Source organism: Thyridium curvatum (assembly GCF_004353045.1).
Source record: "Thyridium curvatum strain D216 chromosome Unknown NODE_21_length_474914_cov_86.438106, whole genome shotgun sequence".
NCBI classification, from domain to species: Eukaryota; Fungi; Ascomycota; class Sordariomycetes; order Thyridiales; family Thyridiaceae; genus Thyridium; species Thyridium curvatum.
Genome location: NW_022156776.1, coordinates 82,468 through 106,695, shown reverse-complemented (window position 1 = coordinate 106,695; position 24,228 = coordinate 82,468). Strand labels below are relative to the sequence as shown.

At 58.4% G+C, this 24,228-nt stretch overlaps 7 protein-coding genes across 7 annotated transcripts; 3 read left to right on the top strand and 4 right to left on the bottom strand.

The window, feature by feature from the left end:
• Window positions 1-445: 445 nt before the first annotated feature.
• E0L32_004389 (uncharacterized protein) lies at window positions 446-2,121 on the top strand (the record flags this gene model as incomplete). The annotated part of the gene is made up of 6 exons (XM_031138795.1): window positions 446-484; window positions 545-685; window positions 938-972; window positions 1,265-1,331; window positions 1,394-1,541; window positions 1,607-2,121. 6 exons carry the CDS (start codon window positions 446-448, stop codon window positions 2,119-2,121), a joined length of 945 nt encoding a protein of 314 aa, XP_030997120.1.
• A 453-nt stretch (window positions 2,122-2,574) lies between these two features.
• Window positions 2,575-3,213, bottom strand: E0L32_004388 (uncharacterized protein; the record flags this gene model as incomplete). Its single annotated transcript, XM_031138794.1, has 1 exon — window positions 2,575-3,213. One exon carries the CDS (start codon window positions 3,211-3,213, stop codon window positions 2,575-2,577), a length of 639 nt encoding a protein of 212 aa, XP_030997119.1.
• Window positions 3,214-5,086: 1,873 nt separating this feature from the next.
• E0L32_004387 (uncharacterized protein) lies at window positions 5,087-8,134 on the bottom strand (the record flags this gene model as incomplete). The annotated part of the gene is made up of 5 exons (XM_031138793.1): window positions 5,087-5,948; window positions 6,013-6,106; window positions 6,524-6,964; window positions 7,022-7,940; window positions 8,006-8,134. 5 exons carry the CDS (start codon window positions 8,132-8,134, stop codon window positions 5,087-5,089), a joined length of 2,445 nt encoding a protein of 814 aa, XP_030997118.1.
• Window positions 8,135-8,705: 571 nt separating this feature from the next.
• E0L32_004386 (uncharacterized protein) lies at window positions 8,706-12,117 on the top strand (the record flags this gene model as incomplete). Its single annotated transcript, XM_031138790.1, has 3 exons — window positions 8,706-8,736; window positions 8,795-11,644; window positions 11,708-12,117. The coding sequence occupies 3 exons, from the start codon at window positions 8,706-8,708 to the stop codon at window positions 12,115-12,117; spliced, it is 3,291 nt and encodes a 1,096-aa protein (XP_030997117.1).
• Window positions 12,118-12,702: 585 nt separating this feature from the next.
• On the bottom strand, window positions 12,703-16,539 carry E0L32_004385 (uncharacterized protein; the record flags this gene model as incomplete). Its single annotated transcript, XM_031138789.1, has 1 exon — window positions 12,703-16,539. One exon carries the CDS (start codon window positions 16,537-16,539, stop codon window positions 12,703-12,705), a length of 3,837 nt encoding a protein of 1,278 aa, XP_030997116.1.
• Window positions 16,540-18,476: 1,937 nt separating this feature from the next.
• On the top strand, window positions 18,477-19,960 carry E0L32_004384 (uncharacterized protein; the record flags this gene model as incomplete). The annotated part of the gene is made up of 2 exons (XM_031138788.1): window positions 18,477-18,837; window positions 18,915-19,960. The coding sequence occupies 2 exons, from the start codon at window positions 18,477-18,479 to the stop codon at window positions 19,958-19,960; spliced, it is 1,407 nt and encodes a 468-aa protein (XP_030997115.1).
• A 376-nt stretch (window positions 19,961-20,336) lies between these two features.
• Window positions 20,337-24,060, bottom strand: E0L32_004383 (uncharacterized protein; the record flags this gene model as incomplete). Its single annotated transcript, XM_031138787.1, has 2 exons — window positions 20,337-22,970; window positions 23,068-24,060. The coding sequence occupies 2 exons, from the start codon at window positions 24,058-24,060 to the stop codon at window positions 20,337-20,339; spliced, it is 3,627 nt and encodes a 1,208-aa protein (XP_030997114.1).
• Between the last annotated feature and the right edge of the window lie 168 nt (window positions 24,061-24,228).

The window sequence follows — 24,228 nt, the reverse complement described above, 5'->3', positions numbered from 1 at the left end:
TTGCGCAATTCTCATTTTCGTTCTACTTTTCCTTTGTCGATTGTGTAGGTTGAGACTAGGTCAGCCTGGTGAAAAATACGATTTCTATTAAAAACTATCTTCCCAGTGATCCACCATCTATGCTGTACAGTGACCCCTTGGCGATTCACTCCTAGACATCTCTCTCTCTCTCTCTAGATATATATATATAGAGAGAGAGAGAGGTAATCAGAGAGTGTACAACATAACATTCTCTTGGACGGAATAAAAGGTTAGTTGCGAAGTCGGCTCCGCCCATTGGCGCCAAGGCGGTGTAGTCTGACATCCCCTGCCAGGCTATGGGCGGCAGAATCAAGCCTGGTACAATGCCAAACACCAGACCAAACACCAGCTCGCCTTCCCTCCTTTCTTCAGCCCGGCAACTCGCACTTATTCTGCGCAGCCAATATTTTCCAACTAAACGACGATGGATCGCAGTCTCGACGAGATTCTCGCAGAGCGCAAGGTACGGGACGGACTTGACTATCCGGGCTCTCCAACGGTCGCTGACGCATTCAACGTGTAGGGCGGCCAATCTGGCGGCGGCTCGCGAGGCTCCCGAGGAGGTCAACGGCGCCGTGACAGGCAGGATAACTATCCGCGCGACGGCATAAGAAAGGTGCGCTATCTTCTGCGTGAACTCACTCGTCGTGGTCAGGACATTAACGTTATATTCTCTCTCTTACAGGTTGATACTCCTCCTCTTCCTCCTCCCTCGTAAAGTCAAGAGACAGCCGGTCCCTTCTTCCGGTCCAGAACACCCTCTTTGTTGGAACGTCGTCGCAGCTCTCGATACAACTTGCGCTTTCGCAGACGATAGGACATTCTCCGAAGACGCGCGACCGGGGGAAGGTAACAGCAGCATGCCATTGGGATTGTGTCGGCTAACATTGCGCTCTCCTCTGCGATGATGAAACAGTCTTACCGCGACGAAGCTCCTCGTAACCTGGACTCGTGAGTGATACCAATCGAAAGGTGGACTGCGTCTCGAGCGGTGGATGACTGACACGAGCGTCTCGTGTAGGGAATGGGTCCATGACAGATTCGAAGACAGTGGTATGTTGCCCCGCGTCACGCAATGGGCGAGCTTACGGACGGGCAAAAAGTGCTGACATCCTGTCTTGATAGGTTCTCGCCGGTCAAAAGGTCCTAGATCGCGACGCGACGAAGACGATCGCCATGCCAGGTAGATTTTACTCGCTCCCTTTCCGCCCTGGAGAGCATGTATCTAATGCAAGGTCAACAGCGAATCCCGAGGCGCAAAGATCCGCGTCGAAAACGTCCACTACGAGCTTACGGAGGAAGATTTGAGCGTATGTCCCAACACACAAGTTTGCATCTTCGCGACTGTCACATGCTGACCTGCAACAAACAGGGCCTATTCGAAAAGATCGGTCCCATCGCTAAGCTCGAGCTGGTCTACGACCGTGCCGGACGGTCTGAGGGCGTGGCTTATGTCACCTACCAGACCTACGAAGACGCCAAGCAGGCAGTTCGGGAGTACGACGGCGCCAATGCTGCAGGTGAGCCGACTTGTGCTGAAGCAATGCGGACGCGGGCCGGGATAGGCTAACATGGAACCGGCTAGGCCAACCCATCCGAATGACCATCGTGCCGCTGGGCAGTGGCGGTCGTCGCAATCCCTTTGACACGGCCGTCAAGCCCGGCCGCCCTCTGGCGGAGCGCATCACAGCACCAGGTGGAAGACGCAGCCGCTCGCTGTCGCCCGGCCGAGACCTCGAAGATGATGCCGCCCGCAGGGGCATCGACAGATATGTTCCCGGCAGACGCTCGCGCTCGCGCAGTCCCCAGCCGCGGGGTCGTCGTACCGGTGGTGGCGGTGGCGGCGGCGGTGGTGGTCGCCGGCCCGGTGACCGGAGGGGTGGCGATCGGCGTGGTGGCCCGCGCGGAGAGGGCGGAGAGCGGGAGCGCAATGGCGGAGGCCGCGGTCGGGACGGACGGCCCAAGAAGACGCAGGAGGAGCTGGATGCCGAGATGAATGACTACTTCAATGCGCCGGCACGTGCGGCTGCACAGGGTCAGGCGGAGGGCGAGAACCAGAATGGCAAGGCGCACGATGATGATGTCGACATGATTGAGTGACGATGCCGTGGCGCGTGACGAGATCTATACGCAAGAGTACATGTACACAAAAACGGTTGAAAGGGGGAGGGGATAGAAGGAGGGTTTCCGAAGGGCTGTCACTACTGTATCAAGGCGAGATATCGGGATGGTGAAGTCTGGACGGTTTACACTTGAAACGCTGAGTACATGGTCTCTGTTCTCGTAAAACTGTCTTTCTGAAGTATGACAAACATTTGTGGTAAACCAAGAGAACGCCTTCCCGCCCTGATCTTCTTGAGATGCCTGATTTTAAAACTCTACTAGTGCAAGGAAAAGAACGCGTCCCAGGACATGTCATTAGAAGGCATTAAGAGGTGTTAATACAAAGTACAAAATCAAAACCGGCAAACCCAAGCACCACCTCTAAAGTCCCTCTCGTCATCGACGCTTTCTTTCTTTCATACCACCAACAAAGGGAGCACAAGCCTGGGTCTACAGCAGAGAGAGCGTCAAGTCTCCGTGAATATGCGCCTTGAGCATGATTTCCACTTCGAGATTCAGTTCGAGGGCGACTCGTAGACCTTTTTGCTTCTGCTGAGGTTCTGGCTGCAGCATTTGCTGTTGTTGCTGCTGCTGCACCAACTGCTGCTGTTGAGGGTTGTACGGATAGAGCTGCTGGTTGTTCGCATCGCCGCCGCCGTCGTCATAGTCGTCATAAAACTCGTCATCCTCCTCCTCCTCCTCGTAGGATCCGTCCTCGTCGTCCTCGTCCTCGTCGGGAGAGGAGACGTAGTTGGGCGTCACTTTTGTCGACTGCGGCCTTGGCGGGTTGAGCTGCCGCCGGGGTGGCTTCGGCTTGGGGTCGGCTGAAAAGGCCAGTTTGGTGGTTTTCCCACCGGGGGCGCTCCCGCTGGGTGGCGGGCTGGGGAGCTGTGATGGCTGGGCGCGAGGGCGAGGCCGTGCTTGTGAGGGCGTTGCCTCGGAGGATGGGGCTGGTGGCGGCGGCTGTTGTCCTTGTTGTTTGCGCGGCCGCGTCTTGGTCGTGCTGGGTGAGGAGGGCGTGTCGGCTGTCGGTTTCGAGGATGAGGAGGAGGGCGGTGGAGCCGGTGTTGACTCTGGAGTGGGCTCCATTGTTGAGTTGTTGTTTTTTGTTGTCCAGTTGATATCGTGAGGATATATGTTCGAGAGAGGGTAAGGCGTTGCCCAGCACGCCTTAAATTGCTTGTTTGAAAATGAGGGCAAATAAGTATTTGCCTTTTGCGAATCCCGTCCTCTCTGGAGTCGAAAGTTCTGAACAATTCTGATCAAGGTCGCCGTCTGAGTTGATCTGCTCGTGGTCGTGTCGTGTCGTGTCGGCGATGCGATGCTATGACGTATGGACCACACTCTCCTCTCGACTTACACGGGCCACAGCGTGCCTCAGAGATGAAAGGCAAAGCACAGGCGCCGATGCAAAGTCGACCAGAAGGAAGCCCCGACGGACTGAAGAGGAGGTCTTATTGATATACTGATTTCGAATCCGTGATGATCGCCAAAAAAGGGGGAGCTTTGGGCAGACAACAGGTTCAAGTTCTTTGATGGAGACGGGTGAGAATTGGCAGAATTGAGAAAACAGGTTGATGATTTACCGTAACAGGTAGCCAACACCTTTCAAGGGTCCAGCGGAACAGGATCTACGTCTCACAAACCCAGTAAACTATGCAGAGATGCAGAGGGGGGCCCAGAAGAATTGATGAAGCCTACACCGTGCGGTGAGGCGCATTACCAGGTGAAAAGCAAGGTTGTGGGCGGCCAAGGAAGGACGTCATCGGCATGCCGTGTGGGTGGTGTGGGTGTGAAAGCCGGTTTTTTTCTGTTTTTGGCGGCGGGCTGGCGTGTAAGTGGCGGGTCAGCAACGGGCTGCTGCGGGGGCGGCCGGGACGGTTTCGCGCCGCCCGGGGGAAGGGGCTTGGTTTCAACGTTGGCTTAGGCGTCGGCGCTTTCTTTCTGTTAGAGTTTGGCTCTCAACTGGTTTGTGCCCTCCTGCTCCTCTTCTCGAAATGGGCATGACTGTAAACCTTGCTAGCTGGGCATCCGGCCCAATGCGGATGCAACACGAAGCATGGTGATTTCCGGAACCTGTTAGTCCCCTCAGATCTGGGTCCCGACGATGAGGGGGATGCAACGCTCGAAAGCCTGCCATGGGACGGTTGTGGCGTTCTGGGACCACCGTCTCGCGCTTAGGTGCTCTATATCTTCTATATGATGATCTTTGTAGTTCCCAGCCGGGCGGGCGATGCAAACTTGGCATCTTCAAGTCACAAGTTCCGAGGCTATGCGGTGTCATAAAAGGTAGCTGGCTATATGCAGATCGCACATATTGGACCCTTGACTGCTCGATGCCAATGCATAGCTCTCTCGCATATACGCACTTCGAGAAGGTTTGGGGCAGGCATCACGGGGTTGAGAATCTGGTGTTGATAGATGCAAGCTCAACTTACACACCTGCGAGGAGGTTGATGAACACGAGCTCGAGGTGACCTGATCAACACCGTAGCTTGCCTGCAAAGGAGTCGTTCCACAAGGACGTAGAACGTCATGATTATAGCTGCCACGGGCACTCTGGCGTCCAAGAAATGGTTGATACAGGAAAGTTGATACACTCCCCGAAACAGCTTTTCGGGATGCATATCGAGGCACAGGCCGATGATCAACGGCTTCTCCGACGGGACAGTCTCACCGAGGCTGGACCGTAATAGGAACTATGGGAGGGACCTTACCAGTCCCTCCCATAGCAAGGTGAGTGAATAGCCGAGTGCAACATAGATCAACATCCTCCGGCCAGCTTTCGCCTCTACAAACCTGTTTGCTTGATAAGGTGGGACGGTGAGGAAACAAGCACTCTGCAGGCCTACCGCGAGTTCGCTCGGCAATTTGGTTCTCGACGGTGTATCTTCGACTATCGACGAGGGCAAAAAGTACATCCACCCCTCCCCATGCCGAACAGTGGTACATCTCTCAAACCTCAATCCCTCTTCTTCCTCTTCCGCTCGATCCCCTCAGCCATTGCCGCCGCCACATCCTCTCCCGTCCGCCCCCTCTTCCTATCCCCGACCTTCTCCTTGCCGAGCACCGTCTCCTCCGCCACCGTCCGGTACACCTCGGCCGCCCCGCGGAACATGTCGGCCGCGCCCTCGAACCCGCCCTCCTCGGCAAAGGTGAGCGATATCTCCTCCATCTCCCGCACCCAGCGGTACGCCTTGGGCGGCATCCCGGCCAGCGACGCCTCGATCTGCCGCGCCCGCGCGGGCGCCAGCTCTCCCAGCGCCGACTGCAGCTCCGGCAGGACGCCGAGCCGGTGCGCCGTCGTGAAGGCCTGCGTCGCGATGGCGGCATAGCCCTTGGACATGCTGGCGAAGCACATCTTGAGCCCGCTCGCGGCCCCGACGGCGTCCGAGATGTGCCGCGCCCGGAGCGAGTGCGCGAGCAGCGGGAAGGCCTGCGCCAGGTCGTGCGGGCCCGACGTCGGCATCAGCGGGCAGGACCACTCTCCTCCTCCGGCGTCGGCATCGGCGGAGGAGGGCGGAGCAGGCGGGCCGCCCAGGATGCAGCCGTCGACGAAGCGGATCGGCGCGGCAGACTTGGCAAAGGTCGCGGCCATGGCTTTGCAGGTCGACGGCGCCACGGCGTTCATGTCGGCGAAGTAGAGCTGCCTGCCACCCGGCTTGGCTTCCAGGGCCTGGGCGGCGTCAAAGACGCGCTGCGCCGTGTCGACGGCGTCGCGGGGCGGCACGACGGAGAGGATGACGTCGCACTTGTTGACGAGGTCAGTGTCCGAGTCCAAGATGGTGACTTTGGCTGACTTGGCCCGGGAGACGGTGTCTTGGCTGTAGGTTGTGTCAGTCCCGTGAAATTCGTGACTTGATACGTGAAGGGTGCGCCCAACAGTACCTTCGCCCTTTGCAATTAGTAGCGATAGTAAAGCCCTTCGCAATGAGCAACTTGGCGATGCCCAAGCCCATATCCCCTATGGACAGGATGCCTACTGTAGCCATGGGAGTCGTCATTCTGCTTCTCACGGATCCTTGCTTCCGGCGGCTATTCAAGACTTCTTCAAGTGGAATGCAGGCTCAGGCTCGTGTGTCGCTACAAATTGCCAAGATCAAAAGAAGAAACGCTGAAGAAGTAGAATAGTGAGAATTGAGCGCTTGCAAAGTCACCAATTGCGTGCTATATCGGTTCGCTGGGGGAGAGAGGTCGTGATTTGTAAGTCGTAGGCTGTAGATTACCTAAGCAAGCAAGGGACTGGATGCACAGCGGGAGACTTTCCGGGTTGATATTAAAACCGTTGTAGCGATACTCCAACCTCGCAAATACATGATATCATATAATATGGTACAGGAGATAATACATTGACGTCCCTTTCTGTCCCGAGTGCGGCTGCCTCAAAACCATCGCTTACCCCCCTCCCAGATGTAGGAGTTGGGAGCGTCAATCTTGGTGTGCGTGCCTTCTCTGACTTGCACTTGATGCTCCAAGTCTGGCTTTGGCTCAATGTAAATGCCATGAGACGTCACCGCACCAAAGTGATCATCGACGACAGTTATCGACGGTTTCGCTCCGGCGACCAGATCGTCAAGCGGGCCAGCGTGCGTTCCGAACGCAATGGACGGCATGCTGCCAGCCTGCTTCGCAACCGGAGCCAACTCCTCTGTTTTGTTGGGCATGGGCTGGACGAAGAACTGTATGTAGTTTCCTGGAGTCACGATACTGTCGGACGTGCTTTCTCCTCTGAAAGAGCTGATAAAACTCTCAATGTCCTCATTCCCAGCAGTCATATATCTTGTTTGAGGGTCAAGCGATAAAAGACCTTGCTTTGCGCCCCAGCCACCGCCGCCGCTCACTGAGACGGGAGAGGTCAGCGACGCAGGTGAGAAAGGGAGGGAGAAAAGTAACTTACAAACTCGATGAAGGTGGCAACCAGAAGCAAAGAGGTTGGAGAAGCTCCGGGCAAAGTCTTCAGCCATATCAGACTCAGCATCTGAGGCGGTGTCAGTCTGTGCTGCGATATAAGATTCTGTGAGATCCGCGGGGATGATGAGTGCCCACACAGCCAGTGGCGTCGGTTCCAAGTCTGGGTTAAGCCTCGCCCGCCTGTCGAGCAGTTTGGGAATTGTAGCCTCTAATTCCTGAGAGGCTGGTGAAGCTTTGCCCTCGATATCGACTTGACGAACAATGTTGCCCAATCCCGATACTATCTGTCGTGGCGTTGATATCGGATATAGGGGCACTGAGACACTGGCATGCGCTTGTATGCTGGCCAAAGACGGCACTATGACCTGCGAATCCTTCTCTATGAGGGATTGCAGCTCATATGAGCCGGAAAGACCGGCTTTCCACCGGGTAGCAAGGAGAGTGGATGGCCTGCCGTTCTGGAAGATGGTCTGTGCCAAAGGGATCGTGACATTCAGGGGATGGAAGTCGCCGAGCAGTGGTCTGAATGAGACTGCTATGGATGCTTGGACCTCTGCTGCACGGAACTTGTATTCCCGTTTGCCGACCCAGAGATCTGGAAGGATCTCGTCTTGGTTCCCATGGAGAATGGAGAACCCTGTACGGGGCATTACCGAGGGCTGCAAAGGACAGAGGCCGTCTACAACGGCGCCTAGAACACTGACTTCTTGGCTTGTAGTCTCGCCTTGGGACTGACCAAAGAACTGCTGCAGGAGAGGCCCCATGAAGCCCGGATCCTCGAGCCATGTAGCGTACTGCCGAGACGCAAGGATGACTGCCGAGTCTGACTTTCTCGTGGCTAGCCCATGAGAAAATTGAAGGGTAGCATCATGGGCATCATTCTTTATATGATCAAGAATGGCTTGCTACGAGAGTGTCAGTAGGAGACTCTAGGACCATATGTGATGCACAGGGCGATATATGTTATTACCTTGGTCGCTGCTCCTTGAGTGAGAACAGAGAAGCGTCCGCTTTGGCAAGCATGGATGGAGGAGCGCCATCTGACACAGCCCGGACGGGGCCGGAGGGCGGCCTGGGGACTGAAGCGACTGAGCAACATCACATCACGGCGTTGAGACGTGGCAAGTGTAAGCTCGACAATGGCTGAGCCGACCGGGCTTCATCGGGATGACTGGCTCTGTTCCGTCTCCTACCTTGCCTTAACAAATAATAATTTATATGGGCCCAGGGATGACGATAAGATAAAGAGTCTATATCAGGGATTCCAACGAAGTACAGTGGAGTCTCCAGGGTACGTTGCCCCTCCAAAAGATGCTGCAGCTTCCTGGTTGTCAACCATCGCCATTGGCCCGTGCCCTGAGTCACCTACTCCGTGCTGCTAAGCTAGTGACTCAATTTTGTCCGGCATCTACAAAGTCGACCACGGCGCATGCGATCAATCCCACCTAGTTCCTGCATATTCCCCTCTCCTCCAACCGCAACCACGTCGTCTCATCAAGCACTCCGAGCGCTCCTGAGGCGCTCGTCACCATTGAGACGAACCCTTCTGTTCAGGCGTGCTATTTATCCTGTATGCATCACTCCTTATACGCTCCCCCACACGCCACCTACATACGGCCTCATCAGAAGACTAACACGCTTTATTTACAATACAGCAACATCAGGCGACCATGGCGACCAATTCAGGACGAGGCAATCCGAGTAAGACCTGCTGCCATGCCAGCTCTCACCCCCAATGGCTAACGTGGCTCCCACACAGTTGCCGCCTCTCAGAACCCTACCACCGAGACCCCTCCCCCCGTCGACGCTGAGACCAAGCAGGCTGTTCAGGAGACTGCGGCCTCTGGTGCGGCTGGCACCCATGCCTCTGGTCAGGACGCTGGTGCTGCCCCCGCCGAGACCAAGGTCAAATCGGCCAAGGAGCTTGAGAAAGAGCGCAAGAAGGCCGAAAAGGCCGCCAAGTTTGCCCAAAAGAAGGCTGCCCAAGCCCAAGCCGCGCAGGCTGCACCTGCTAAAGCGAAGGAGAAGAAGGTCAAAACCGAGGAAGAGGTCCTCCCCGAATACGTCAACGATACCCCTGCAGGCGAGAAGAAGCGGCTCCGGTCCCTCGACGACCCGCATTACAAGGCCTACAACCCTGTTGCCGTCGAGAGCGCCTGGTATCAGTGGTGGGAGGAGCAGGGCTTCTTCAAGCCTGAGTTTACCAAGGATGGCGAGGTCAAACCCGAAGGCAACTTCGTTATCTCGATCCCTCCCCCCAACGTCACGGGCTCGCTTCACATGGGCCACGCGCTCGGCAGCTCGCTCCAGGATATCATGATTAGGTGGAACCGTATGCACGGCAAGACCACCCTCTGGCTGCCTGGCTGTGATCACGCTGGCATTGCCACCCAGAGCGTCGTCGAGAACATGCTCTGGAGGCGTCAGGGCAAGACCAGACATGACTTGGGCCGTGAGAAGTTCAACGAGACTGTCTGGGAGTGGAAGACGGAGTATCACCAGCGCATCAATAACGCCTTCCGCAAGATGGGTGGCAGTATGGACTGGAGCAGGGAGGCCTTCACCATGGATGCGAACTTGAGCGCCGCCGTGGCCGAGACTTTCGTCCGCCTCCACGACGAGAAAGTCATCTATAGGGCGAACCGCCTTGTCAACTGGTGCTGCAAGCTGAACACGGCCCTGTCCAACCTCGAGGTTATCAACAAGGAGCTCCCCGGCAGGACGCTACTCGACGTCCCCAACTACGACAAGAAGGTCGAGTTCGGTGTGATTGTCTATTTCAAGTACCAGATCGAGGGCTCCGACCAGACCATTGAGGTCGCCACCACTCGACTTGAGACCATGCTGGGTGATACTGGTATTGCCGTCCATCCTCAAGACGAGCGCTACAAGGATCTCGTTGGCAAGAATGCCGTGCACCCCTTCATCAAGGGTCGCCTACTCCGCATCGTTGCCGACGACTACGTCGACAAGGAATTCGGTTCGGGTGCCGTCAAGATCACCCCTGCCCACGACCCCAACGATTTCGCTATTGGAAAGAGGCACAATCTAGAGTTCATCAACATCTTCACCGACGATGGTCTCGTCAACGAGAACGGTGGCGAGTATGCTGGAAAGAAGCGTTTCGACGTCAGGTACACCCTCCAGGATGACCTGAAGAAGCTGGGCCTGTACGTCGACAAGAAAGACAACCCCATGACCGTCCCCATCTGCGAGAGGAGTAAAGACATCATCGAGCCCATGCTCAAGCCGCAATGGTGGGTGTCCATGCAGGACATGGCTGCCAACGCCGCTCAGGCCGTCCGGGATGGACGCACCAAGATCAAGCCCGAGACCGGCGAGAAGGCCTTCTACCGTTGGATGACGGATATCCAGGATTGGTGTATCTCTCGTCAGCTCTGGTGGGGACACCAGTGCCCTGTATACTATGCTGAGGTTGAGGGCGAGACTGCCGATGGTGCCAACAATGACCGCTGGTTTGCTGGCAAGACCGAGGAGGAGGCTCGTCAAAAGGCCGAGAAGGCCCTCGGTGGCAAGAAGTTCACGCTGAAGAGGGATCCTGACGTGCTCGACACCTGGTTTTCCAGTGGCCTCTGGCCCTTCAGCACTCTCGGCTGGCCCTCTAAGACAGAGGACTTCCGGAGGCTCTTCCCGACCAGCGTCCTCGAGACTGGCTGGGATATCATCTTCTTCTGGGTGGCCCGCATGATGATGCTCAGTCTGAAGCTCACTGGCGAGGTGCCCTTCAAGGAGGTCTACCTGCACCCCCTCGTCCGTGATTCCGAGGGCAGAAAGATGTCCAAGTCCCTGGGCAACGTCATCGACCCCCTGGACGTTATCGCGGGCATCAAGCTGGAGGATCTCCACGAGAAGCTTCTCCAGGGCAACCTGCACCCCTCCGAGGTCGAGAAGGCCAAGAAGTATCAAAAGACCGCGTTCCCCAGCGGTATCCCCGAGTGTGGTTCAGACGCTCTCAGATACTGCATGGCCAGCTACGTCACTGGTGGCGGCGATATCAACTTTGACATCAAGGTCATGCATGCGTACCGTCGCTTCTGCAATAAGATCTGGCAGGCCACCAAGTACGTCCTCGGCAACCTAGCCAACTACCCCGACTTTGTGCCTCGCAAGACGCGGACGCTCGGAGGCAAGGAGAGCCTTCCAGAGCTCTGGATCCTGCACAAGATGAACGCCGCTGCCCGGGATGTCAACCGTGCCATTGCCGAGCGCGAGTTCCAGAAGAGCACACTCGCCGTCTACGTTTACTGGTACAACCAGCTCTGCGACGTCTTCATCGAGAACTCAAAGGCCATCATCCAGGAGGGCTCCAAGGAGGAGCAAGAGTCGGCGCTTCAGACCCTCTACACGGCTCTCGAGAGCGCCCTGCTGCTCATCCACCCCTTCATGCCCTTCATCACCGAGGAGCTTTGGCAGCGTCTACCTAGGCGGCCCGAGGACAAGACCCCATCCATTGTCATTGCTTCCTACCCCGTCTTCGAAGAGAAATTCGACAACCCGAAGGCCGAGGCTGCCTATGAGCTCGTCATTGGCGCCTCCAGGGGTGTCCGGTCGCTCATGTCGGAGTACTCTCTTAAGGATGAGGCTCAGGGTACGTTCCCCTACCCTCCTGTCGGTTTTTCTTTTCTGCAAACCACTAACAATCATGCTACAGTCTTTGTCCAAACCTTTGACGAGACGGCCCACCGCACCGCTACCGAGCAGATCCAGGCCATCAAGTCGCTCTGCGGCAAGGGTATCGCCTCGCTCGAGATCCTCGACTCGGCGGCCGCCCGCCCCCACGGCTGCGTCGCCTTCCCTGTCTCGGCCAGCGCCGCCGTCTACCTGCACGTCAGGGGCCGCGTCGACATCGACGCCGAGATCACAAAGGCCAAGAGCAAGCTCGAGAAGACGCGCGCGGGCATCGCCAAGCAGAAGAAGACGATGGACGACCCCAAGTACCAGGACAAGGTGACGGACGCGACGCGCGAGGCCGACGGCAAGAGGCTCGCCGACGCCGAGAGCGAGGAGCGGCACCTCGAGGGGACGATCAAGCAGTTTGAGGGCCTGAAGCTCGAGGCTTAAGAAGAGAAGATGCTTTTTGAAACGTCCCTGGCCAAAAAGGGGGGTTTTGTGGGCGAAAATAGGTGATGGGGGAGTTGGTATGTGAACGACTTAGTATAGTGTTTGCTTCTTAGAGAAGACGATGCCATCACTTGCTAGATGGAACAAATTTTTATATCCAAATTTGTTGAATCGTGTTTCCATTCTCGTCGTCGTGTCTTTTTTCGACATCTCTCCATTCAGTATCATTCTGCCGCATTATCTTCGTGGCTTGTACTCTAACCACATGCTCGAGCATACCTAATCTGCTCAATGTCCTCCATACGAAATTGCAAAACCGCTGAACATGACCCTCCCTTTTCCTCCTTTTTCGGTCGTTTCAAAATCGCGAGATAGGTATCTTGTAGAAGTAGACAAAAAGCGAGCGTGCTGTTATGCTGACATGATGATAAACGCCCCCTCCTCTCTCACTCATCCCAGCGCATGTAAAACAAAACCCAAAAAACCAACACATACAGAAGGGAGAAAGCCGACCACACGCCCAGAGGCATCCTTTTCTTACTTCTCTCCCTTCCAATTTTCCATTCCACATTCCACAGGCCGCGTTCACATCACGACGCACTTCCCACTTTTACCCTTGGCCCGACCGCCCTGGGCAGCAGCCCCTTGCTGCTGCTGCTGCTGCTGCTGAGGCGGCCACGCCCCGGGAGGATAAGCCCCCATGCCCGACGACGCCGTCACGTCCGTCCAGGCGTCCAGGTCCCGGTCTGGCATCGCCGCCGCCGCCGCCGCGGCGCCCTTGTTCTTCTTGTGCACCTTGCGCACGCTCCGGGCCCGGCGCCACCCGCGCCTCTTGGCGTCGGCCATGTTCTTGGCGGCGCTGCGCTCGGCGCGGCTCGGCCGCCGGCCCACGACGCTGGGCGCGCCGCTGGTCTGCGAGTATGTCGCTGCCGCCGCTCCGGCGCCGGCCTCGCTGTAGATGGTCTCCAGGCGCTCGGCGGTGGGGCGCAGGAACTCGGCCGCCGGGGTGGCTCGGCCGCCGGGCGCCGGGGGCGGGTGCCGCGGCACGGGGGCGAAGATGGTCGGCTCCTGGCGCACGTGCGTCGAGGGCACGCGGCCGGGCGGGTCGTAGGCGCCCGACACGCCGGTCGGAGTGCTGATGATCAGCGGTTGATCCTCGACGGGGGGCAGCGGGGAGGAGCTGGGCCGCCGGGGCTCGAAGGAGTGGTGCGGCGGTGCGAGGGGCTGTTCCTGGCCGGTGGGCGGCATCGGCAGCGGGCCTCCGAGGGACGAGGACCTCCGGTCGCTGTCGCGGCTGCCGACGGGCACCCGAGACAGCTGGAAGACACCGGAGAAGCGGTGGGATGGCGGGCGCTGGCCGTCGTGGCGATGAAGGCTCGCGAGCTGGTCCGTCCGCGGTGCGGGTGGGAGAGCCTGGGTCATCATCATCTGGTCGGTCGTGACGTTTGTGACGGGAGCCGAGTACGGGTAGCCAGCGGTTGCGTTCGTAGATGCGGCGGCTTGCTCCGGGTTGGGCTGGGTTGGCCAGGTGCGGGAGACCGAGATGCGGCGGGCGATCGGTGATGCGTCCGCTGGCGGAAGAGGTAGGGGTTTGAAGTTGTTCGACGAGGCAGGCGTTGGGATGTTGAGGTTCAAGGGTGGGCCGTGCGATGGCTGCGCTGGCGGCACAGGGGCTGCCATCTCCATCTGAGGTTGCGCAGGTGAGACCTGTTGCGGCGGGATCGCAGGCGTAGACGTTGCTGGTGAGACACTTGGCCCAGCATTTGTACTTGACCCACTTACATCCCTTACGCCAGCGGCGTCCGGAGCCCCATTGGCGAGTTTTGGAGACTCGGGAGGAGAGACATCATAGATGCCTTCTTCATCATCCATGGCGGTAGAGTTTCGATTGTAATGGGCAAAGTCGCTAGCTTTGGGCCGCGCCATGCTCGCATCGTTGCTGACTGAGCGTTGACGTGACACACCGGACGCGGTTGCACCTGGGGGTGATGACGGCAGGCCGGGTGCAGTTGTACGACTCCTCTCAGGTAGGATGTCTGTGTGTGCTGACACAGACTCGCCCGCCTGCCCCTCTCCAGCTGCGCCTCTCTGGCTGGGCGAAAGGGACAGATCGCCCGGAGTCACGGCTGGGACGTTGTGGCGCATGAACGCGGGTAGATCGCCTGGATCGTCGGCCTGGTACGGAGGCGGCGGCGGAACCCAGTTGTCTGCGTCACTCTCGTGAGGATGCTCTGCGCGACCATCAGCACGACGATACTGGATGGGCGCACCAGAGGCTGTGGTGGGGTGAAGTCGACGGTTAGTCGCCGCGGCAGTGGCAGCGCGGCGGAGTGTCGTCCCGGACCTGGGACTGGCATGGGAATACGGGAGATCGAGCGCCTCTTGCTCCTCGATGATCGATTCCGTCTCGTGCTCTTCATTCGGTGGCGGCGATGATGTTCTTTGGCGTTGCACAGGGCGGACGCCAATGCGCCTTGGCACAAGGGGGTCTTCCTCTTCGGATGCCGAAGGCACCGGGGGTACCTGCGGAACAGGAGGCGCCCGAGATGCCATCGTTGCAGTCCGGCCGACTGCGCTGCGGTTGCCTCGTTTCTGCGCCACGGTCCTCCGTCGAACGATGGCAACCTCGGTATCCATGTCCCGGGTTTCCTCCTCGAGAACTTCTGGTTCTTTGGTCCCGACCTCGATCTCGATTTCGACCTCCTGCCCGTCCTGCGTAGCGTAGTCAAAGTCGATCAGGGTAATTCGGCCTCCGTCGACAAAATCCAGGCCATCCTCTTCCGTGATGGGTTTCGGCGGCAGCACGCCTCGTGCCGCGACGAGAAGCCTCTCCTTCACAGACGAGTTGCCAAAGCCCTCAACCCACTTCACGGTATTGACGCCATTCAGCTCGGCGATCTTGCAGCCGGCAACGAAAGTATTCCTCATCTTGTCACAGAGCACCTGCCACTGAGGCATGCGAGCCTCGGTGCTGGGCTCCTGCCCGCGGGATGGAGTTCTCATGGGGCCACCGCTGTTCTGGCGGCTAAGCCCGCCCGAGCTCCCGTCACTCGACGGGGGTGGAGGGTCAGGTACCGCATCAAGATCCTCAGGAACGCCATATAGCCAGATCTCGTGGCCCTGGAAGCCTGCCGATACTAGTTCGCCGCAGTACGAGGCAGCCGGCAGTGTGCAGGGCAGTAATTTGGCTTGGGATTCGAGGCTCGGTATCGGTCCGGTGAAGTATGTAGTCCCGTTCCTGAGGTCTTCGATTCGGACGGCGCGAAAGGTCTCAAAACTCCTGTCGTAGGTGAATGCCCATTCGGCCTCCTCACGGGTCGAGTTCTGTATCAAAACGGCGTGACTGCAGTCTCGGCTGGAATTTGGAAAGAGGATCGAAGTGGTCCAGAGGGCACTCGGGTCTTCGTCCATCATTGCGGCGCCTGGGTCGTAATACGGCGCCGTGATGATGACGGTGCTCGGTTGCGAAGAGTGTGTTGTCGTGCCGAGGATCTGTGTGCCGTCAAAGGAGAAGGCCAGAGAATCGACGGCGTCGCACTTGACGGCTCTCCTGTCGGTGGGGAGGGCGCTGGACTTGAGGGAGGAGACCTCGATTCCGCCCTCGTACGCAGCGGCCAGTACGCCGCCACATGGGGACAGGGCGATGGCGCGCGGAGAGTGGTCGAGGATGATGGACTGCGTTCTCTTGGGTGGCGAAGAGCTCAGATCGTAAAGATCCACTTGCATCTCAGTGAGGAGGACGGCAAGGAAGCTCCCGCTATCGGTGATGCAAGTCGCAGCAGGACGCCTCAATATCTTGAGTTCCCTTTGCACCACAATGTCGGCCCCCCGAACGTCAATGACATATATCCTGGACGAGTTGTAGCCCAGCAGATGGTGGCCCCGCGGCGAAGGGGTGAACTGGATGCCTTCTCCGCCGGGGCACGATGAGGAGCTGATAGAGTTGGAGATGAGCTTTATGATGGTTTTATTCGGACGCAGGTAGGCTCCAAAGAGGTTTCTCTTGACCTCGCAAGCGAACAGCCGCCGTAGCCTGGGCAGATCATCTTCTGTGATGGGCTTCGAGGTGCCTTTGTGACTCGCCGCGTACGAGGGGGACTGCGACAGCTGGTGTGCGAACAGGTGGGCTTCCTGGGATGCGTGCCGCCACCTGGAATTAAGCAGGATGAGAGATGCAAAAGTATCGGGGTCGGCCAGCAGGAGAATTCTGCAGTTCGCAAAGGTCAGCATTGCAGAGACAGAGACGAGGAACATAACGGTCTGTGACATAGGCAGCACATGATCGGGGCGCGCATACTGTTGGATGATCTCGTCTGGCAGTCTGTCCAAAGCCGAGGGCTCTGGGTCCTGCACGGGGACCATGACAGGCTGTTTCTCAATGGAGGAGCGTCGGGCAGGTTCGTCCTGCTGCGTCTCGGCCATGACGACGGCGATGCCGTGCCGGTGGCGCTTGTTATGAGGGCGAGTCGGGCGCGGAGCGGAGTCTCATTGTCTGTCGCTTGGAACGATCGCGAGCGAGCCAGCAAGGCAGAGCAACAGAAGGACCAGCCAGAAGGATAATCGCGAAAGGGCCTCGAGGAGGCGGCTCTGTGTCGTGAAAGCCGTGTCGCAGAAAAAGTGCCCAGTGTCGAGAGAGTAGGGACAGGATTGCTCCTCTCACCCATGCAACCACCAGAGAACATGCCCACATGCATATGCGCGCGCACACACACCCAAGGACATGACGAATAGCACACCTGGGTTGGTAGATTGAGGCGGAGCAGGCTACTTGGATCGTATTGGCCAGGCGCTGCGTCTGGTTTGCTTGCCCATTAAAAGTCGCTGTTAGTGTTAGCCCTTCCGGGATAAGGTTGTCTCAGGCTAGTTCCCGCCCCTACAGGCGCTATTGCTACGGGCGGTCTCGGGTGGGGTCGACACTGAAGGCTTGTCGGGCGATTAGCCACTTGGGAGCTGAAACTCGGCCATGCTTTGCTTCGATTCCATCTTCTTTTTGTTTTGTTCCACGTACGTACTGTTTGCAAGCGACGGATCTGCAAAGCCTGCATGCACCACCAGAAGAGTCCAATGTGCTCTTGGCGCTGTATTTTCCCGGCCATCCTTTCATGTCGGATTCCTTCTATGCGCCTGCGACTCTGGGCCTGCAATAAGACGACGATGCAGACGATGCACGGGACATACGTAAGCATGCGGCCCTAGATCTACTTGTACGAATTCTACCTGAACATCTATCTACATCTAAACATCGGGGGGGATTAAACAATAAAGTTGTCATCATGTGGTTGCGTCGCATGGCACTTCTAGTGCTGACACTCCACGAGGCGTAACTCGTCTGGTTCCGTCACTCCTTTAGGCTACTCTATGCACTTTTCCCCCGAGTTATCTTGCACAAGTACCCGTCGACAAAGACGGGCACCTCGGCTTACGATGGATGTGCTATTTTTGGGCCAACAAAGATCTTCAATACCTATGATATGGGGTGGGTGCATGGTGATCGATCTTTAAACCAACGCCAACCCCACGCATCCCTCACACTCGTGGGCTCAGAGATTGGCCCCCTTGCTCTGCTCGTCTTGCCTTGGTGACTTATACGGTTATATCCATACCCCGTACAGCACCTCTGTCCGCATCATTTGCTCAGCCATGCCCTCAGCCAGACCAGCTGGCCGGGCCTCGTTTGCCCGGAGGAAATTGTTGATGACCGGCACATCACTGCAGCCGTGTATGGCCGGGGTGGCTGGTGACATACTCAGTCAGAGTAAGCCATTGTTGACAACAGCACGGGAGAGGCACAGCATCACCCACATACCTACTCCGTAGGTACTCACGGAGTACACCAAGTCACGGCCGAGCTTGGGACGCAGCGAGGTGGAAAACCCAAAGCCAGGGCTACCGCAAAGTCTCAAGGAGCAACGACTGCAATTTTGGCAGGTAAAAATGCGTAGGCTCTGGCAGAGGCTCTTTCAGTGTTTCGGGTAGTCTATTGTATCACTACAGATCTTTGATACACACATATCGTGAGATCGTAGACAAACGAGAAATGGGGCAAGGGGATAAGACTAGGTATCCGACATACTACCCTTACCCTAACCCCAAAGCCGGGACGAATCCCATTAAGACCCCTGCTCTTCCTCCTCGCGTCAGAAGCGCGTTCCTTAGTAATGGCGAGCCTGTGGATCGCTCCGACATCCAGAGCAATTCGTCGTCGTCATCGCTGCGCTGCTGCTGTGGAAATCGTCAAATCTGCGTCGTCTTGAATTGAATTAATTTCATTTGTTATTTTGGATCCATCTCCTCCCTTGGTGACGTATCTCATCGAGAGTCTCGAACGCCCGGCTGCACCTCTGGATCCCACACTCACGATGCCTCGCCTCCCCCGCAAGGCAAAGAACCAGCCTGCCATCGTCGAAGAGGACATCTCCGTCGAGGAGAAGATAGTCACCAAGCAAGGCGCCGCCCAGGCAGTAGCCACGGTAAAAACTAAAGTCAAGATCGAAAAGCAGAGCCCGCGGAAACGCAAGGCCGCGGCTATCAAGGAGGAGGACGAGGACGACGACTTTGAGAACATCGACCCTGCCGAGGCAAAGGAGACCAAGAAGCCGGCACCCAAGAAGCGCAAGACCAAGGTCAAGGAGGAAGACGCCATGCCTCTCGCAGCCCGGACGGCCATCGGCTCTTTGAAGAGGGCTATGTACATTGGCGCCCACGTTAGCGGAGCAGGAGGTGAATAATCTGGCGCACTCCTTTTCTTCCTCCCCCGTGAGGAGGCAGGCGCTGACAACCCGTCTCCAAAAACACAGGCGTCCAGAACTCGGTCGGCAACGCCGTCAACATCGGCGCAAACGCCTTCGCCCTCTTCCTCAAGTCGCAGCGCAAGTGGGCCAACCCGCCCCTGGCGCCCGACGCCCGCGACGGCTTCCTCGCGGGCTGCTCCAGCCACGGCTTCGACGCCGGCAAGCACTGCGTCCCGCATGGCTCCTACCTCGTCAACCTGGCGCAGGCGGACCGCGACAAGGCGGCGCAGGCCTACGACAGCTTCGTCGACGACCTGCAGCGCTGCGAGGCCCTCGGCATCGGGCTGTACAACTTCCACCCGGGCTCGACCAACGGCGACACCAAGGAGGCGGCCATCGGGCGCATCGCGGCCCAGCTGAACCGCTCGCACAGGGCGACCGCCTCCGTCGTCACCGTCATCGAGAACATGTGCGGCAGCGGCAACGTCGTGGGCTCGCGCTTCGAGGAGCTGCGCGACATCATCGCCCAGGTCGACGACAAGAGCCGCGTGGGCGTCTGCATCGACACCTGCCACGCCTTCGCCGCGGGCTACGACCTGCGCACCCCGCAGGCCTTCGCCGCGACCATGGCCGAGTTCGACCGCGTCGTCGGCGCGAGATACCTGCGCGCCTTCCACGTCAACGACAGCAAGGCCCCGCTCGGCTCGCACCGCGACCTGCACGCCAACATCGGCACGGGCTTCCTCGGCCTGCGCGCCTTCCACAGCCTCATGAACCACGAGGCCTTCCAGGACCTGCCCATGGTGCTCGAGACGCCCATCGACCGCAAGGGGCCCGACGGCAAGACGGTCGAGGACAAGGGCGTCTGGGCGCGCGAGATCAAGCTGCTCGAGAGCCTGATCGGCATGGACCCCGACTGCGACGAGTTCAAGGCCAAAGAGAAGGAGCTGCAGGCCGCGGGCGCCGAGGAGCGCGGCAGGATACAGGCACAGGTCGACAAGAAGGCTGACAAAGATGCCAAGAAGGATGCGAAGCCGAAAAAAGGCACACTGAAGAGCTTCTTCAAGAAGAAGAAGAAGACAGAAAGCGACGACGAGGACGAGAGTGACTGAAACATCGGCCGAGCGAGCTGCTAGGCTGCGACCAATGACGAGAAATGACCAAACAACAATAATTCAAGTGCACTGAGGGCATGTACGATGAGGTATTGTAATATTAGTAGCACCAGGACCTGAAGGGAACGCCGGGTGCATCTCTATCAGTGTGATATCGTGAGAAAAAGGAAAAAAGTAGATACGGGTATTATTCTTTCTGATCGAGAAATGCTTTTGGATCAAAAGTCGTGAATGCCATGGAATGCGAAATTTGCTGTTCCCCTCCTCCTTCCGTCCCGTAACCCCCCGGAGATGAACCACAAACGCCCCCTCGTGCGATATAACTTTGAACGTGCAAGGCCATCATCATCATCGTTGTCGTCGTCGTCGTCATCTACCTCTTGCCCTTGGCCCAGCCCTCCACCTTCGCCATCAGGCTCTTGAGGCCGACCCCCCTCTCGCAGTTCTCCTCGAGCCACCGCTCCATGCTCTCCCGCACCCTCCTCATCCCCCGCAGCACCGGCATCCGCTGGCCCTCCTCGCCGCCGGCCGCGGCCGCCGCGGCGCCGGGGTTGAGCAGCAGGTCGAACAGCTCGCCCCACAGCTCCGTCTGCCAGTACCGCTTCAGGCTCTCGCGCACGCGGTACCTGCGGCCCCCCGCGCCGAGGCCGCCGTTGTCGCACCGCACCGTCTCGATGTACTTGCCGAAGAGGAGGCAGTGCACCGTGCCCGCCAGGCCGTGGTAGTCGATCTGCCAGGTCCAGGGCCGGCCCTCGCGCATCTCGGCGCAGTCGGCCGCCGAGGTCTTCCAGTCGGCGACGAACTGCACGTCGGGCGCGAAGCAGCGCATGTCGATGGCGCGGCCAAAGTCGATGAGGACGACGCCGCGCGCGCCCCAGCCGCCCGACCCGTCCGCGTGCCACTGGCTGCTGAGCTGGCCGTCGGCGGCCCAGGGCGAGAGCGAGTCGAGACGCAGCAGGCAGTTGTCGGCCTTGAGGTCGCCGTGCAGGATCTGCTTGGCGTGCAGGGCCTCGACGGTGCGCAGCAGCTCGATGGTGAAGAACATGGCCAGCGTCTCGTCCATGACGCTGCCCGGCGACTCGGCGCGGAACAGATTGACGACGTCGAGCAGCGTGCCGTGCGGGTAGTAGGGCAGGAAGAGGAAGGTCTCGTCCTGGTAGAGGTGGAGCTCGAGCGCCGGCGACAGAGATGCCGCGGCGCGGTGCTGCGGGCCCAGGCGGGTGTGGGCGAGGCGCATCATGTGGAACTCCCAAGGTGTCGGCGGGTCCTCCATCTTGAGGGCTTCGAGCGTCGAGCGGCGGGTGTGGGCGACGGCAAAGGCACCTTTGCCCATGGCGGCCGGGGCCTCCGTAGGCTCTTCCTGACATCCCGGGTGGGAGTTCTCAACGAGATAGACGGGCGCGAAAGCACCGGCGCCCAGCTCCTTGCGGATGGTGTAACGAGTGTGGACGTCGGGGAATTGGACGGCGATGGGAACGCCCGCGCCGCTGGAGCGGTCGCCGCTGCGTGCCTTGGTCATCGCCTTGGCATACTTGCGGATCTCGGAGCCCTTCTCGTACTTCTCTTCCCGGTGGTCGTAGAAGCCTTGGTAGGAAGACAGGGGGGGCTGCATGTTTGCCAGAATTTCGAGGCGAACAGCATCGTCAACAGGATTGCACTGCAGCTCCTTGACGATCGGTCCCTTTGGAATGGTGGGCTTAACAGTCGCCGGCTTTACCGTCTTTTGTAGTAGAGGCTGGGGGATCTTGGGAAGAGGGAGAGCCTCGTTGACAATCTCACGCAAGGGACTGCTCAGCGGCTCAGAGTCGAGGCTGTCGGGCGTTGACGCATCTCCATACCTCTTACTGGGAGTCTTTGCGTCGAAGTGCTGGTCGTCATACTCGGGTTCTATCTCGAGCGATGACTCGGTCCGTTCCGTGATGGGCGTCATGAAGGGCAAGCGGTTATTGGCCACCTCTGCCGGGTCTCTGTACGGCCTGGTCGGAGGAACGTAGTCTTCGGGAGGGATAGGAATGAAGGTAGTCCGTGGCCTAGGAGGGGGGAAATCTTCAGTAACAGGAGTGACTGCTTGCTCCTCCTCATCCTCCTCCTCGTCGTCATGTTTCTCCTCAGGTTCCTGTGAGGCTGCTTCAGAAGAGTGGTCCTGACCCTGATCATCTGCTGAACTAAATTGTGAGGCGCGAGTGTCGTCGACTTCAGGGTCATCCACATTCGGAATGTGCTTTCGCGCTGTAAAGTCAGACCACTCGCTCACACTCTTCACGTCTGATGTATCGTCCGCCTCAAAAGCCTCTGCCTCGCCAACTTCATCGCCGTCGTCATCCTCGTCGTCTCCTGCCTCACTCGTACTGATCTGTCGAGTCGTACCGGTGCTCTCCGCACCGCTAGTGTAGTCACCATCGGTCTCGTAGTCGTCGTCTGAAGTACTATCTTCCTCTTCTTCGAGGCCGGCTGGCTTCAGTGGCTGGTTAAAGATCTCGTAGATATCGTCCGTGGCTGCCCTGGTATGCATTGTCATGGTAGGCTCCGAGTTGGACGAGCCTCGTTTCTTGATCTTTGGCCCTGAAGGAGAGTCCAGCTTTGCCTTGATGACCTGGGTCTCGTTCACCTCTATCACCTTCTTCTTCTTGGGCTTCGAGACCGGCTGGTCGTTCTTGATCGCTCCATTCTCGTCAAGCTGAACAACATCATGATGGATGACGAGCTTTGTCGCGACGGCGTCTGCGAGTACGGCCATTTTAGGTGGCGCGTTTTCATCGTGCATCATGGCATTCTCATCATGCATCAATGCGTTCTCGTCCATAAATTCGGGCATCTCCTCGGGAACGCCATGTAGCAGGCCGCGCCTCTCGGCCCAAATCTCCTCAAAACTCAGCTCGGAGCCGGGCTCCTCCGGCGTGGGATACACGGCGCGGAGGTCGACAAACACACGCTCCTTTTTGCCGTTCGGATTCACAGTCACTTGATATTGCGAAGGGTGAATGGTAATGTGTGACTTTGCTAATGACTAAGATACAAACAGCGCCAGACCGCCAACATATTAGTCCTGCATCCATCAACATCTTGCGCATAGGGAAGGGCAGCAAAAGCCTGGTTCAGCTTACCGGATCCCTGAAAATCGCCATCTTGGTTGAGCTCTTCTTCCCTCCCGCGTTGAGCGTCTCTCCCGCCCACGGGGTCGGCGCCACTGTGTTCTCCTTCTTCCGGTCTGCCAGGGATCCGATCGAGTCCCACCCCTTTGAGCCGGGTCCACGCGATGACATGGCCGGTGCGGAGGCCGAGGCGTCGGAAAAGATGGCCATCTTGGCGCGGCCGGACTTGGCAGCTGCTCCGCCGATACCGTTGCCCTGCCTCGGTGCTTGGGGATCTCTGGTCGCCGCTGCCGCCGCGGAGAACGGATCGACCTTGGCAGCCAGGGCGGGTCGGACGGTGGGGAGGGCTGGCGAGGAAGGTGCCTCGAGATCTGCGTCTGGCTGTTGAGCCTTGCGCTGCTCAAACTCGCCAAATTTGCGGATCAGTCTCTGCTGCGGCCGTGCATCGCGCTCGATGCCCAACTTGTAGACCTCGTCCGCCTGCGCCCAGCGTCCGGCGCCTTCGAGCCATTCGGCATATTCCTCGTAGAAGAGGGCGAGAGTCTCGCCAATGCCGTGGCGCGACAGGTACATGTAGGTCTCGCGCGGGGCGTCTGAAAAGAAGTGGATATAGTGCAGCCAGAGCTTCAAATAGCGCGGGTCATTTTTGTATTGATTTGAGCCGATGAATGCCTTTGTGGCGCGCTCGAGCAGGGTGTGTAGTTGCGACTGAGGCGTAGCCTGGGCTGAAGGGTACGCGTCTAGGGTCCAGCGTACGTAGCGGTCGTAGACATCGAGAGGGTCATCCGACTCGGAGATGTTTGCGACCTCTTCTTCAAACTCCGCGCGCACGGCGTCATTGACGTTCTTGGTGTCTGTGGGAGTGGGCGTCGCCAGCTTCTGCAGCGGCGAGGGCGAGAAGAGGTCGACGAGCTTCTTTGCCGACCGTCCGCTGGGTAGGGACTGGATGTTCTCCTTCTGCGCCTCGATCACATCAAAGTTGATCAGATCGTCGGACGCCGACATGGTAATGTGTGTTGCCCGAGGGTCCGCCCCGAGTCGAAACGAATGAGACGCAAAGAATAAACAAGACAGGTTGCGAGAATCAGAGAATACTCAATGCGCCAACCTACCTGGCAGCTGTTTGGTGATGTATGGGATCGATATGCGCCAGCCTGCGTGAGCGCGATCGCA